The sequence below is a fragment of the Aricia agestis genome, chromosome 4 (genome assembly GCF_905147365.1).
Source record: "Aricia agestis chromosome 4, ilAriAges1.1, whole genome shotgun sequence".
Taxonomy (NCBI): Eukaryota; Metazoa; Arthropoda; class Insecta; order Lepidoptera; family Lycaenidae; genus Aricia; species Aricia agestis.
This window is the reverse complement of record NC_056409.1, coordinates 7,182,294-7,197,477: the sequence shown is the minus strand read 5'-3', so window position 1 is coordinate 7,197,477 and position 15,184 is coordinate 7,182,294. Positions and strand designations below refer to the sequence as shown.

General features: G+C 36.2%; 2 protein-coding genes and 1 non-coding gene across 3 annotated transcripts in view; 1 reads left to right on the top strand and 2 right to left on the bottom strand.

Annotated features, from left to right (window-relative positions):
* The first annotated feature begins 321 nt into the window (after positions 1 to 321).
* Positions 322 to 6,011, top strand: LOC121726297 (DNA-directed RNA polymerase III subunit RPC3). Its single transcript, XM_042113593.1, has 11 exons — positions 322 to 376; positions 557 to 735; positions 820 to 938; positions 1,231 to 1,360; positions 2,373 to 2,571; positions 2,795 to 2,887; positions 3,341 to 3,505; positions 3,710 to 3,863; positions 4,381 to 4,573; positions 4,935 to 5,102; positions 5,851 to 6,011. Exons 2-11 carry the CDS (start codon positions 589 to 591, stop codon positions 5,986 to 5,988), a joined length of 1,506 nt encoding a protein of 501 aa, XP_041969527.1. The 5' UTR covers positions 322 to 376; positions 557 to 588; the 3' UTR covers positions 5,989 to 6,011.
* A 1,504-nt stretch (positions 6,012 to 7,515) lies between these two features.
* The window catches only part of LOC121726299 (ubiquitin-like protein 3), a 135,832-nt gene continuing 128,163 nt past the window's right edge, over positions 7,516 to 15,184 (bottom strand). The window contains exons 3-4 of the mRNA XM_042113595.1: positions 11,313 to 11,480; positions 7,516 to 9,466 (exon numbers count right to left, since the gene is read on the bottom strand). Coding sequence (XP_041969529.1) covers positions 9,402 to 9,466; positions 11,313 to 11,480 — 233 coding nt within the window. The 3' untranslated portion in view covers positions 7,516 to 9,401. The remainder of the gene's footprint in view (positions 9,467 to 11,312; positions 11,481 to 15,184) is intronic.
* Trnat-ugu lies at positions 12,089 to 12,161 on the bottom strand. The gene has a single exon. It is a non-coding gene; the product is annotated as a tRNA-Thr (tRNA).

Below are 15,184 nucleotides of genomic sequence, written 5' to 3'. Positions count from 1 at the left end.
AATACAAAATCGCAACATCACTCTTTCACATTTACGGCAAAACTTTGTCACTTGCAGTTGCCCACTCACTATCTTGCATTGCAGCAGTCCGCCGGTTTATGCAGGATTGAATGGTGTCGCACTTCGCAGGCCGGCCGCCATGCAGGCCCTGCGGGCTGCGACTCCATTCACTATCCTACATATAAGCCGGCGGACTGCCGTGGCAGTGAATGGGCCGTTTTAAAAATAAGATCATTGTTTTCACTTTTCCCGCCATTAATATACTCGACACTGGCCATGGTTAAATAGCCGAAGTGCCATAATAAGAAAAAAAAGTCAAAACTTATTGTCAAGTAGGACAACAAAACATAAAACATTGCTAAAATTCTTTACCTAGGTACTTTTAGTTTCCTTTTAAAAATATTAGCTTAGTAATATTATTGTTTAATTACGTGTAACATTAAAAAAATGTCTAATTTTTAAATAGTTTTAAAAATATGTTTGAGGTTATAATTTCCCAACTATGAAATAACCTAAATTATATGTTTAGTATAAAATAAAAATATACCTTGTGTAGCGGTACAAGAAGTTTTTCTACTAAGACTAAAAATGAGCCATCAACTCGGTCGTGCGGTTTCACAAATTCTGGAAAGATACCTCGGTGAAGTAGTACAGAAAGTGGGTGACTATTTGTTCAAGTATGGAGCTCAACCGATCGGAATGATTGTTAGAAATACTAAATTACCTGGAACTCAGGTAACTAATAATTTACACTTAGTCATAACATACTGGAAGAATTGTTTATAATCTTAACATTAATTTAAAACTTTACATTTATAGGTTATAGAAAGCTTAAGGTCGCTTTTGAAGTTTGACTTCGCAACGTTTGAAGTGTCGGACCGTGGTGTAAATTACAAATTACTGCCAGACAATGTTATGCTTCTAATCAGATACCCTAGGTATTTATATAATTGTTTATTTCATAATTATTACCAGACGATAAAATATTCCTGAGAAAAGTGTGTAGAACAAATCAGATAAAACTTTTTTGAGATCTTCTCTACTTCTTTCTTTATCTGTCAGTTGAGCACACTTTAATTAATTTTTTTACAATTTACTCAGGGCCTGTTTCACCACTTTCTGATATGGCTATCCACCACTTAACTTAACAGATAGAGTATGGAGAATCTGTCAAATAAGCCTACCCGGTACCTTATCAGGAAGTGGTGAAACAGGCCCTTAATGTTGTAGATATCTACTACAAATTAAAGGCAAATATGGAAGTGATGCTGAAATTATTGTTGAGGAGTTACTGCAGCAGGCCTCATGCACGGCGACAGTGCTGCTAGTCACGATAGCAAACAAATACAAAGAAGATAAAGTAAGTTATGGTATATATATTAATGCTTCAACTCCCTCTAAGAGGTCACATTCGACCATTATAACAATAGATTTCCACGAATCCACAATGGAGAATGTTACTAGGTATGCCAAATTGCTTGAAATTTTGTCACAGTAAAGCCTGTATGTATACAAATACACTAGTTTTTGTTGCAGTCAAAAATACCTTATATATATATATATATATATATATATATATATATATATATATATATATATATATATATATATATATATATATATATATATATATATATATATATATATATATATATATATATATATATATATATATATATATATATATATATATATATACATAATACACACAAAAATCATTGTGGTGGTACGGAACTCTTCATGCGCGAGTCCGACTCGCACTTTGCCTTGTATTTTTTTACCGATCGGACTCGCTCATGAATACACATACTGTTATAGAGCAAAATAGGCCAAAAATTGTGATTTTTGTATGGGAGCCCCCCTTATTTTTTTATTTTATTATAATATTATTATTAATTATTAAAGTACACATATAATTAAGGACTTGGTGAAAATTTCAACTGCCTATCTGTTGCCGTTATTGAGATAGAGCAAAAAATCATGTTTATTGTATGGGGCCCGCGCGGTGGTTATGTGCTATGACGTCACACCGTTACCGGGCGCCCGCGTCGCACAGTTACAAACTAATTAACGTATCCAAGTAATTCTTTCACTAATATTCTTTATTTTTGACAGAGAATGTGGACTGCTAATAATCAAAATTAGGTAACATTCTCCATTGAGGGATTAATATAACATTAAAAGAACCAACACATGTGATAAAATTAAACCACTGTGTGCACAAGCACAAGGATAATAAATAATCTGTGCCTAATCACAATTTATAACATCTTTTAAAGTAAAAGTAAAGGCTGACTAGATATTGCTGAAAAGTCACAACTTTATTTTAGTGAAGTGAAAGGCTTTTCATAAGCAATTTTATTTTATTTTAGGAGAAAAATATATCATTAGTTAAACTTAAGGACACATTTATTAGTCTTGCTACTGCAGCATACATACAGCAGGCTCCAGTAGCGGAATTAAAGGAGGGCAGCGACATCCCAACATTAGTACCCGTAGCCACTATTGTACCAGATATAGATGTTAGAGACCTCATACAAGCCATGAACAACTTAGCAGAGTCAAAGGATAGTGAGTATGTAATAAAGAGATATTAATATAAGATCAGTCTAGTTACATAATATTTTAAAAACTAGAATTTGACCAAGTTTTACCGATAAATATAATGCCTCTTCTTTCTTTAACATGTATTATTGTATTTAATTTAACAGTCATTGGTAAGCTTCTAAAGCTCTTATAATTTAATAAATAACACTTGACAATGCTATAAAATCTAAATAAAACATTTTTACAGATATATACTGGAGAGTAAACTTTGATAGATTTGACTTGGATTTTCGAGATGATATCATGATAAAAGCAATTACAAGGAGAATAGATGAAAATGGTATGTTAAACATTAATAACATTACATATTTTATTATAAATTAAAAAGTAATTAAAACATTTTTTAAAATAGAATTAACAATTTTGGAAAACTATATTTTCTACTCCTAGGATTTAGATGTGTCACTAATTTACGAATTACAATACCTTTTTATCTTTGCATTATTTGGGTATCTCCTCTTTGCACTGCACCATATACAAAGTTTCGCCACTCACCAATAGATGGCGTTTTTTTTAATTAAGGTTTTACGTTATTTAATATGTAATAGGTATAGGCTTTGGTTATTAAATTTACTAGATTAAATAGTGATAATGTTTTGTGCGTGGTGAACTTTCTAAGCTGTACCAGACAAACCCTGCAAGTTTATGGTACCCTCTTAATTAGACATAAGTTATAATTGTGTTACTTAAATAAAATAAATGAATTAAAAGGTTCATGACGTGTACTTTTCAGCGGGCGAGGTGATGCGGTTGCTGTTGGAACAGATGTACCTGTCGTCGTCCCCGTGGGCGCCGGAGTCGACCCCCACGCCGGTGGTGGACCTGCGGGACCGGGCGCGGACGGTGCCCGACAGACCGCTGCTGCAGCAGTACCTCGACCAATATCTTAAAGTTATAGGTATTGTAGTTTAAGTGTCTAAACACACCATACGCGGCCGAAGTTCCGTGGCCGATGTTACGTTCCGACGCATTCGGCTGATATGATACACAATAAGAGCCGTAATTACGCGGCCGAAATTCATTTGCGTAACTTTGTCCGAGTATTCAGTGTCTCGAACGCCGCCGAATTGACATGACAATATATACATTCTCCATGTTGTAGAGGAGAACGGTGCGGGTTTCGTGGTGCGTGCGGGGGATGCGGGGGGCGGGCGGGTGAGCGTGCGGGGCCGCGCCGCCGCCGCCGCGCTGCTGCGGGCGCTGCTCGACCATCTCGTCACAGAGCGACTCGGATCTAACGCCGCTAGGATATTCCGGTAATATATTTATAGCGGTTCACACTCGCGGCGCGAAAGCCCGCGAAGGCCGCGAACCGCGAGTGTGGAGGGTTTCGCGGCTTCGTATTTGTTCGCATCGTGTTCACGGCGCGTAGCATCGCGGCCGCGATTCGCGCCGCGAGTGTAGAGCCCGCATATTTATTATTTCGTCTGCCAACCTACCGACAGCGAAATACTTGAATAGATAAGAGCGTTGTTAAAATGAAGCTAATGGTAGGTTTCCCACCACTTTTTAACAAACTCAAATATCTCCATTGGTAAGTAATTATAGCAGGATATTGAGCTCATATTGAAATTTACTCTGTGCACTTCTGTCTTCTATTCTATAATTTGTTTATCATTGCGCCTATCCTACATATTATATCTGATTTTAACAACTAAGGCGTTAAAAGATTTCGTTAAAATATCTCGGGTAGCAACTGCATAACTTTAGTGTCGAATTGAGATTCAACTTTTTTCCATAAATATTTGATTTACACGACTTTATCATTACTAGGTTGATTCTCACAAGGAAATACGTTGAGGAGGAGGACATACAGAAATATGCGATGTTGCCGAACAAGGAGTGTAAGGAGTTGACGTACAAACTGCTCGAACAACATTTCATCAGCATCCAGCCGATGCGGAAGGCGGCGTCGGCGGGGGGCATGGCCAAAGCCATATATTTATATCACGTCAAATTGAATGAGGTGAGTAATTGAGTATATTTTTATTGAGCTTTAAAAAAACCTATTATTATTGCTTGCTGTAAATGAAACTGAAAAGGAAATAAGTACAGGAATTAACGCACCATGCTTAAATACGACAAGATTAGCAACTGCAAATTGAAGTGCACTGATTAGAAAGTTGCCATTTATATTTTATACATTTACTCTATCTCGTCAAGTTCAAACCACCGAATTGGTACTGAAATGTTTGGAGCTCCGATAATGGAAATAGGATAGTTTTTGTCCTAAGAAAATGTACAGGTTTTTAAACAACTGTTAGTGTGCCATTACACACTAAATTTGACAAGATTTAAAATTGGAATACAATATTTATTTTCCACAGGTGGCGCACTTGGCGCGTGACATGTGTCTGAAGGCGCTGCACAACACGTCGCGATCGGCGGGCCAGCTGCGGCGGTCGCACGTGCGCCTGCTCGACAAGCAGCGGCGAGTGCGCTCCATCGTGCACGGCATGCAGGTGCGCGGGGAGCCGCAGCAGAATATCGACGATGTGAGTATATTTTTGAACTAAAACTTCTTTACGCACGCTTGACTTGGGGAGTAAGCTGGCATATAAGTGACGCGAGCGTTACGAAAAGTGAGATCGGGTGAGGCGAACGAAGTTTTCTTCAATATACAATATACATGCATATAGATGGCGCTTAAGAAGTTTTACTTCAGTTGTGTGGTCAAAAGCACACTCGTTTTTTATTTTACCGGAAAACAAAAGAGTAACTAAGTGACGATATAAATGAATACATAGTAATAAGGTACACAAATACGAGTCTAAAAATAAAGGAAGGAGGATAAGAATTATCGCTATGTAGCGCACCGACTAGCGCCACAATCGTGAATCGCGCAATCGAACTACTCCACACATTCCCACAGCTATTTAAATGTAACAGACATTGACCTGACTATAATATTAACAATTAAAATATCAACTGCGCGATGTTCCCGCTGACAGCTGTATGTGTATCCGGCAATGGTCTTAATAGATTTTCAAAAAGAAAATTGAACAACAAGCACTTTTAAACCAACCTACGGTCATATCTCATGTCACATGTGTACATAGGGGCTTACTCACACACTATCTTTGCTTGCTATGGTGAAAATATATTTTGACACAAAAAAAGAATAAATAATTGTGAATGATATCTAAAGTTCACTGTGTAATATTTTTATTAATAGGAGAAATAACTCTAAATAATAATTTTAAAATATAAACCATTCAATTTTGTTATTTACATTGTTTTCAGGTGCTAGAAACTTTAACTCCACCTGAAATGGCATTACTACAGGGCATCGAGAAACAACTGAAAAAGCTCAGCGTAGCGGAACTAGAACTTGACAAATCACTGTTTATTATCAATTGGTACTTTATGTATCCAGAGTAAACAATAAAGTATGTATTTTGTTATTTATTATCGTATTGTAACTTCTTTTAGATATAGTATACCTAGTCCCTTAAAATTAGTAATCAGATTTAGTCATACTATTAGTAGTAGCAGTAGTGTAGTAACTAGTAGTGGAGTTGCAATACAAGTTACATTATCAAAATAATTGTTTATGCTCATATTAATTGGCCCTTTTTCCTACACACAACTTAAAAATAGTAATAACTCACAAGTCAATGTCAAAAATACACACATTATGGTGTCACACATGTTAAACGCGCATAATATTATATTTGTTCATTAGGCATGACAACTTTAGTGAATCTTCTATTTAAAGAAACAGTTATTAAACAAAAGAATAATAATAGAAAATTATGAAATAATAATACACAGTTTAAATATATTCATTGTTTGGTCGCCAACAATTGTTGTAACAAACTAGTGTTACATTGCAATAAAAGACGTTTTCATTCTTAAAATTTTATTTGACCCCATCGAAACTCAATCGCTCAAACAATATACAACCTATACTGTCAATAATTACAAAACATATCTATCTACAGCGGCTCCGCACACCACACCGTCTGACCAATTTTGTTACCGACCAAACTCAAATAATCAACATTATTATAATTGATTTAATATTAACAATTATATAATTATGTACGTAGTAAACACCTGTTATACAGCGACACCTATTTGTTTTACAGAACCCGCCGTTGTATGTGTCTTCATCGACGATAAATAAATAAACTTGTACTTTTTATGTTAACTATGCTTGAGAAAATACTTTTATTTGCTACCATAACTTAGCAATAAAAAAAGATAATTATTGTAGCTGTAGATGTCATAGCAAATGTGACCAAAGTCAAGATTGATCTTGAAGTTAAGTTTTAAAGAAGAAAACAAAATATATAAACAAAATACCTGAAAAGAGTATGAAGAAACAAAAGTATGATATTTGTTTATGTTATACAATGAAACAGCACATTCAACCACATACAACGGAGTTGAGATACTCAAGCTATGATTAGGACACTAGAATTACCTAAAAAAAGAATATTATCAATATTTACATTTCGTTCGAGGCCCAAGCCCTTGCCTTATTATTATTAAGAATTGCACACAAACGAAGGAAGGTAAATGTAAGATGTAAATGAATAGATCTCGCTCTGTTAAAGTAACACAATAAAGAGATATGTCTCAAAATATAATTATCTCGTGCGCAAATACACCTTGCGAACACCTCTTCTAGCAGTTTAATATAACAGTGTTATTACAGTAACTATAGTCACTTATTATAGATCGATTACGTGTAAGTCCTAGTCTATGAAAATATTTCAAATACAATGAAGACATCGACTATCTGGCCTACAATATCACTTTAACTTCGAATTCGCCTACGTTTAAATCCGTCTATACATTTAGGATCGAGAAGTCAGCAAAGCGGGTATATATAAAAAAGGAGAAGCGACATCTATATACAAGGACGAGAAACGGTAGCTAAAAAAAATAAAACATGCAAAATCAGTTTGAAATTAAATTTTAATTATAACTAGGTATTTTACACAACTTAACAAAATACATACATACAGATTACAGCAACTAAACAGTAACCAAAATAATAAAAAACTCATTCATACATCTGTTCAGGAGATTTTGTAAAACATTGCTACACCTACTCGCTATGAACGGATTTCCTTTCGAATCGTAATACAAGTTGGCAAGATTGGTAACACGTTCGGAAACGGTGTAGCAACAGTTTTCATTCGATAAAACCTATTGGCGCTCCTTTTATAAATTTATTTATTGCACGTGCCTAAATGGTTATGGGTTACTTCATGCAGTGTTTTCTTTTTCAATTTATATCTCATAGGTTTCTAATTTAAAACTAAGGATAAAAATAGAATATTTAGTCAATTTTTATTGGCGCCAACCTAAAACATATGAACACGTCGGCTACTTTAGTCTTATAATACTGCTGAGAATCATTCTCTGACAAGTATGCATTTGTATTTGTACTATATCACAAAACTCAGATCGTAGACAGCTAAGAACTCGAAAATTTAACAAAAAGTAGGGGCTAAGCCGAATAAATTTAGTCGATAGCTCAAACTTAAACCGATTAACGTACTTAAACAACTAAGCAAAAACTCGGTAAATAAATGGCCAGTACATGTGATGTAAATAAAAATAATATAAAAAGCTCCGTCCATTATTTACAAAGCATTTTGGGAGGTGGTAACGCTAGGAGGCATTATAAAACCTGTAAAGGACAACAATAAATAAAGACATATAATAAAGACCGAAAACAATATGCAAAGTAACATAGAAAGACTGTCATATACAAAATTCGAGCATTGGTGATAAAAATAAAGATCAATAATTTATAAAGCAGAGAAAACGGAAAAAATCACTAATATCAGCATAAAACCTCATTTTCGACAAATCGGATGAAAGATACAGCTAGGAATATATTATTAGAAGTGAATGCTTGTTTTATGTATGACAGTCGGGGTGAGGACTGAGTAGGTTCCTTACATGTACCCGGTTCGCGAACAGCACCGGCCGCCGCGGGAGCCGACAGAACTACACCTAGCGCCGTAAAATATAAAAACAATTCTAGAGCAGCCCGACAGAAAATAGCAGAATGTGGCGCCATCTATGCGGGCCCCGTTGCATCTGGACTCTGTAACATTCTACACTTTTTTGCCAAACCGCCGCGTAAACCTATCACAAATGAAATATATAGCCGTTACGTTCACTTAACGAATATACGAGTACACTATTTACATCGCAAACGAGAATAATTTATACTCCGTACCGGTTTTTCACTAAATAATTTGTCATTTTAATTTTTTATAAATATCTCCGTTAACTTTATATAAATTCATAATGGCCTTGATATAATACTAAAACTTTGTATTTATTGCAGGGATGACGTCACGAGCCTCCATATTATGAGCCTCACAGATCCGACCCGACTCGACGCTCGTCAATTCGATTTTCATACCAATTTCCGTCCGAACGGTTAACTACGATGATCTATATTATGCGGTGAGATATAAAATTCGCTTAAGCTACCCTCGATTTATAACCACAGCGAGTCGCAGCGACATCGGCTTGCGATATTTCCAAGAGTCGCTTCGAGATGTGCGCTGATAAATTTCGTTAATTTTTAACTTGTGCATAATTAGAGTAGCGTCGAAAATGAACGTGCTAGCGAATCGAGAAATTAAAACGAAACGAACGTGAGCTACGTGTCGCCATTTTCCTAGAAGCGAGTCTTTAAAAAACATCACAAGTTTTTAACTACATAATAAGGGCGAATGGAATCCTGACTTTAGCACTGAACACATGAGTCCTGCGTACAACCCGTCTCTCTCGCACCTCGGCCCTCCCGCTCGCACCCATTACAATATGCAGCACGACGCCGAACAACAACTGCTCGAGCCGCCTTTACTTTTCTGTCGTTGATCTGAAAATATAAAAGAAAAACTTTACCAGTCATTCTTTGGAAAAGAAAATAAGTATTCTATTATACCTACTAATATTTTTTTGTAATATGTAGGTTTTGGTTTCTGATTCCTATAGCTGACATTTTTTTATTGTGCCCAAAAAAAGAGCCATTCAAAGTAAAATATGTAAACCATGAGATTGACATTAAACATTATTTTTCCCAACAGATAGCGTTGCAAATTGCTTTTTATACTTCAAAGTAAAAATTACTTACTGAAGGAATTACAGGAATATTGAGGGAAATAGGAATCAGGAAGGGAAAGGCTACATCCACCGTACTTCTGAAATATTTATAGGATTAATTATAATATATTTTTAAGGTTCAAATATTATAATGAAATAAGTACCTATTACAAAAAAAAAAAGTAACCAACATGGACTTCGTAATATTGAGTAGTAGACGTAAATATTATTCTAATATTTTTTCTGTTACAGGTGGACTCTAATAATAGTATAGTGTAAAAGTTATTATTATTTATAAATAAGTAAATAAATAAAAATAGCCTTTATTTTCTACTAGTACAGTTTTACAAGCATGATTAATTAACAATTATAAGGTAGTTATATTCATTTTAAGTAGTAGCCGCCTCTACGGCGTAGGCCTCTCCTAAATCCTTCCAGCAGTATTTATTATTATTTACTCAAAGAATAATACATATTACACAGTAATGTTGCATGCTTTTATTTGACTCTCTGGATAAAAAAGATGGAAATGGAATAAGGCTCGTGCGTGAAATATCTCTGTTTCGCACTTTAAATGGTTTGTTTATTGTTCTAGCACAAGAAAGTTTACTTTCTAAAAAACTTGACTGTTTATGGAAACAATCATGTTTTGTGAAAAAGTTGACTTTACTCGTATCTTGCTTAAGTATACTTGAGATGAGATAATCAGAATGCAAAAAGGACGGAGAGATTATAGTGTGTCTATGGTCTAAAGCACTTTAACGTTGTTAGTGGCGGCCGAAAAGGAAGATCTTCCGACCGAGCGAGGTGTTATGCTCGGTCAGGCCGAAGCCCACTGACGTCATTTCAGACGTTGTATATATCTTGCCGTTCTCCGAAACTTCGATATCGCGATGCAGGAATGTTAGGCGAATTGTGGGTACCGCCACATCACTCCCCCCCGAAGACCTGTGGTATTCTTCGATGCGCTTGTGTTGTCAGGTGTGGGCCGAAGCTACGCGTGCAATGACCAGGAGAGGGACCCCGTGCTCTGCTTGCTGACCGGTCGTTGTAGCCTATGGCTGCCCCGTTCAAGCCAGACGCAGGTTCGACCGGCGCGGACCTCCAACGCGGCTTATGGTCGAGGCGACCCGGTTATGCTTGATGTCTGCTGACGTGGTGCGGAGGGGCGGGGAGTGTTGATGATGATTGATGTCCAGAAGGATGCGTGTTCTTGTCGATAGTCACCAATTTAACGTTGCTCGTGGCGGCCGAAAAGGAAGATCTTCCGACCGAGCGAGATAGCATGCTCGGTCAGGCCGAAGCCCACTGACGTCATTTCAGACGTTGTATATATCTTGCCGTTCTCCGAAACTTCGATATCGCGATGCAGGAATGTTAGGCGAATTGTGGGTACCGCCACATTGTGTTGTGTCCCAACCTTTTTCCGCCAAGGACCCCTAGGAAATCAGGCACAGTATTCACGAACCCCCTTATTAAAATAAACAGCAAAAATAAAATAGGATGTATGGTCCAGAGACCCCCCCATACATATAGTCGCGGACCCCCAGGGGTGCGCGGACCATAGGTTGGGAAACACTGCTCTATAGGTCGTCACTCGTCACTAGTCAGTGGCGGATTACCATGCGAGTTGGGCTCGGGCAGGTGCTCGCGCGGCACGAGGTGCATGACGGTGGTGCGGCCGAGCGGCAGGCCGAGCGCGCCGAGCGTCACCGAGCTGTGCAGGAACCGCCCCTGGTAGATCAGCCGCAGGATCTCCGCGCGGGACACCAGCTCCGTCGCCCAGTCCGCTGGAATGTGACGGTACAGAAGTGAGTTAAGGTTAGATGGAATACAACATTTGTTTAAAGAAATAAAACAAGAATTTTTATGAACAAATGGTGACGACCTTATTAAAGTAAGATGAAAAGGATCTTTGCTTTGTTAATATATTTTTCTCTGTATTTGTTTTGTATGTTTTAAAAACAACTAAATGTTTGAAACACATGATATATGTATAAGTATATTATAGACTATAGTACGGTACTATTTTTTAAAAGCGCTTAAATGCCGTTATGTAATCTAGTACACTGTACATATTGTACTATCAGAGAAATTGATTCCTATGCAAGTCGGGGACCTAAGTAGTTTGGTCGCGTTACGTCAAACCCAGCTGACAGATCACAATTAACATTGAATTGACATATTCGACCAAATAACGTTGGTCTGTCAATTGCATAGGAATCAACTTCCTCGATGGTACAATGTGCAAATTGATTAATTTTTATGAATATTTAATAGTAGACGAAAGTTGTACGGAATATTCAATTATTATAGTTATTTATTTTACAGATGTTAAAACAATTCAAACATTTTTATTAGTAATTAAAAAAATACTAAAAAGAACGATTCTAACGAATGCCCCCAGAGAGATTTGAACTCTCGACCCCTGGTTTACAAGACCAGTGCTCTAACCCCTGAGCTATGGAGGCGTACGCCTGTAGGTGTGTAAGTGTCGACTGCTATCGAAACGAACCAACGAGACGAGTGCCCCACACACACAATTACACTAAACACATACAGATACAGCGTCCATCGAAAAACCAGTTTACAATTGCGCAATAGAGATGGCGCTAAACGATGGTTTATATCGAATTTTTTTTCGCCCGTAATATTTAAGTTCAATGTTCGACCTTTTTTTATATTTATATGTATTGTAATAAAATGCATATCATTATATGTTTAATGTTCACCTTCAATGCGTATTTATAATTTGTTTTGTAAAGAACGATAATGAACGTATAAGAAATGGCGTAAAAGAAGTGAAGGATTAATTTTAACTCGGATATAAATTAAATACCTTACATTTTCACAGAATATTTAATAAATTTTCAACATAATTTCTTATTAAAAACGGAGCACAACATTTTTCAAAGCGAACCGTGACCTGTCTGCGAAACATTATTTTTCCTGTCCTTCCGAACAATTTTCTAAAATTATCCGTGTTTGACCTAGTTATAGACAACGGAGTTTGGTTGTAGATAGACAAAGGCATATCTTTAAATAGATTATATTATTTGGAAATCACGTACTTTACGGATTTAGATTTCTAATTGATACATAAAGGACGAATATAAAACATAAAACATTGTGACGAATTGTGAAACTAGTCAGAGCTTCGTATGGATTAGGTATATAAAAAATCGGCCAAGTGGGAGTGGAACTCGCGCACGAAGGGTTCCGTACCACAATAGAGCAAAAAATACAGAAAATTGTGTTTTTTTGTATGGGAGCCCCGCTTAATTATTTCATTTATGTGAATTTTATTATAAATTATTAAAGTGCGAATAAAATAGAGTATTTCGTGAATATTTCAAGTGCCTATGTATTGCCGTTATTGACTACGAGCAAAAAATAGCTAAAAAATCACGTTTGTTGTATGGGAGCCCTTAAATATTTAATTTATTTTGTTTTTAGTATTTGTTATTATAGCGGCAACAGATATACACAATCTGTGAAAATTTCAGAAGTCTAGCTATAGCGGTTCTTGAGTTACAGCCTGGAGACACACAGACAGACAGTCATTGAAGTCTTAGTAATAGGGTCCCGTTTTTACCCTTCGGGTACGGAACCCTAAAAAACGAAATATGAGAAATATTGTTTTAAATAACAGAGCTATCACAATATCAAAAAGGGAACAAAAATGCGTGGTCAAAGAGAAACATCAAAAGGCTAACGATACCGGTGTTGCAGTTAAAATTGCACTTTACAATCATGGTTGCTGGTTACACTTGTTTAGCTACCAGCATTCGGTTGCCCTTTCATTAGCAAGTTAGCAACCTAACGCTCTTTAATTAAGCTGAGTTATCGCGTTTGCGGTACATTCGGTTTACTGAGCGAGTAGGTACGAGTTTATAATAAAACCCAAACTATTGAATCATTATTTATTTTGTTTTTAATATTGTTTTTTGTAGTATAGCGGCGAGATACATATTAACTATATTATTTTTTAATTCGAACTGTTTAGCTAAAGCGGCTCTTAGATAAAAATTACAATATTATACTGTCACACAGACGGACGGACAGACAGAGACGTATTAGTAATAGGGTTCCGTTTTTAACCTTTGGGTTGGCACGGTACCCTAAAATTAAACCTAAAAAACATTTGAAGTAATTTTCACCTCTCTAGTGATAGAATCCTAAAAAATCCTTTGTTAGCGCTCATTATAGCCTCAAAAGCTCTCTTTGTAAAAGGAATTCTTTTGTAAAACTTGAGTCTCCAGAGTCTAGACCCTGTAGTTAAGGCTGTTTTAAAATATGTATAGCTGCTGTGTTCGCGTCTTCGACCTTCAATGACGATCCGCCCCACGGGAGCCAAAAATGCTAACCATTGATTTATAAAGAATCCTAAAGTTTAATATAAATACTTAATTCAAGGCTTTATAATGTATATACATAATACCTTAACGGCTAAACACAAAACACTTTTTAAAGAGGTATTCAAGATTATACGAATGTCTTTCCAATCATCAACAGTAACCTTGTGTCTAAGGTTCTTTAGGAGGATCATTCTCTTAGGCTACTTAGAAATCATTTATACTATAAAATCAAAACAAAATCGTACCCTTAGTAACGATTTAACTTCGGCTCAGTTACATAATCTACACTCTACAGAATAAGTACAAAATAAGAAATTAGAAGCGGGGCCGGCGCCGGGCAAACACTTGGAAGTTTTAACAAGCCATGATACCCGGTAATAACTTTAATTATAGGCTGGGAGGGAAACTCTTTAACTACACCATATTATGACGCCCGACTCTCATTTGTGGATAATTGCGCGATTAGCCGCTATCAGTTTAAATTGCGGTTTTTACAGCAAATAATAATGATTAATGGTCAATATTTTTGCAATATTAGTATTATGCGGCCTCTCCCAATAGATAAATAAGTCTCTTAATATTTCCCAAAGTCGACGATCGTGACTGCTATAGACAGCTTTGCAATCATGATGGCAATAGTGGCAAAAATTTGTGGCTTAAGAGTCCGGGTGCCATCGCAGTTTTCATACAAACGTAATACCAAGATAATTTCCCATATGAGAATATTTACCAATATTTGAGTTATTATTCAGCTCAGTGTTGCCAACTTTTTTTTTACTAACCCACCAAATTCAGCAGCGTAAACCACCAGAAACCGCTAAAACCTAAATGGCCTCTCAAACCACCAGAATTCCACTAAATAAAGTAAAGACAACAACAACCTATCTGAATATAATTTGAAAATAATACAACAACAACGTTATTATTATTATGAAATAACTACAAAAAGGAAAACTTTAGTTACCTATGTACCTATGTATAAGTAGGTACTTAACTAAAGAGTAAAGATGAACGTCTTCAGAGGAATCATTGTCATTTACTTGTTCAGTTTGTGAAGAATAAATTTCTTTAGTTCTAATTTTTGTAATACGGTATTTGGTATTATGTTGTTATTACAGCATTTGCTTTCGCGTGCT

What these genes read in the sequence shown, in the direction of transcription:
- LOC121726297 (XM_042113593.1), top strand. Translation starts at nt 589, where the DNA reads ATGAGCCATCAACTCGGTCGTGCGGTTTCACAAATTCTGGAAAGATAC. An exon ending in CCAATATCTTAAAGTTATAG is followed by an intron (nt 3,506 to 3,709) that starts GTATTGTAGTTT and finishes TCCATGTTGTAG; the next exon opens with AGGAGAACGGTGCGGGTTTC. An exon ending in AACGCCGCTAGGATATTCCG is followed by an intron (nt 3,864 to 4,380) that starts GTAATATATTTA and finishes TATCATTACTAG; the next exon opens with GTTGATTCTCACAAGGAAAT.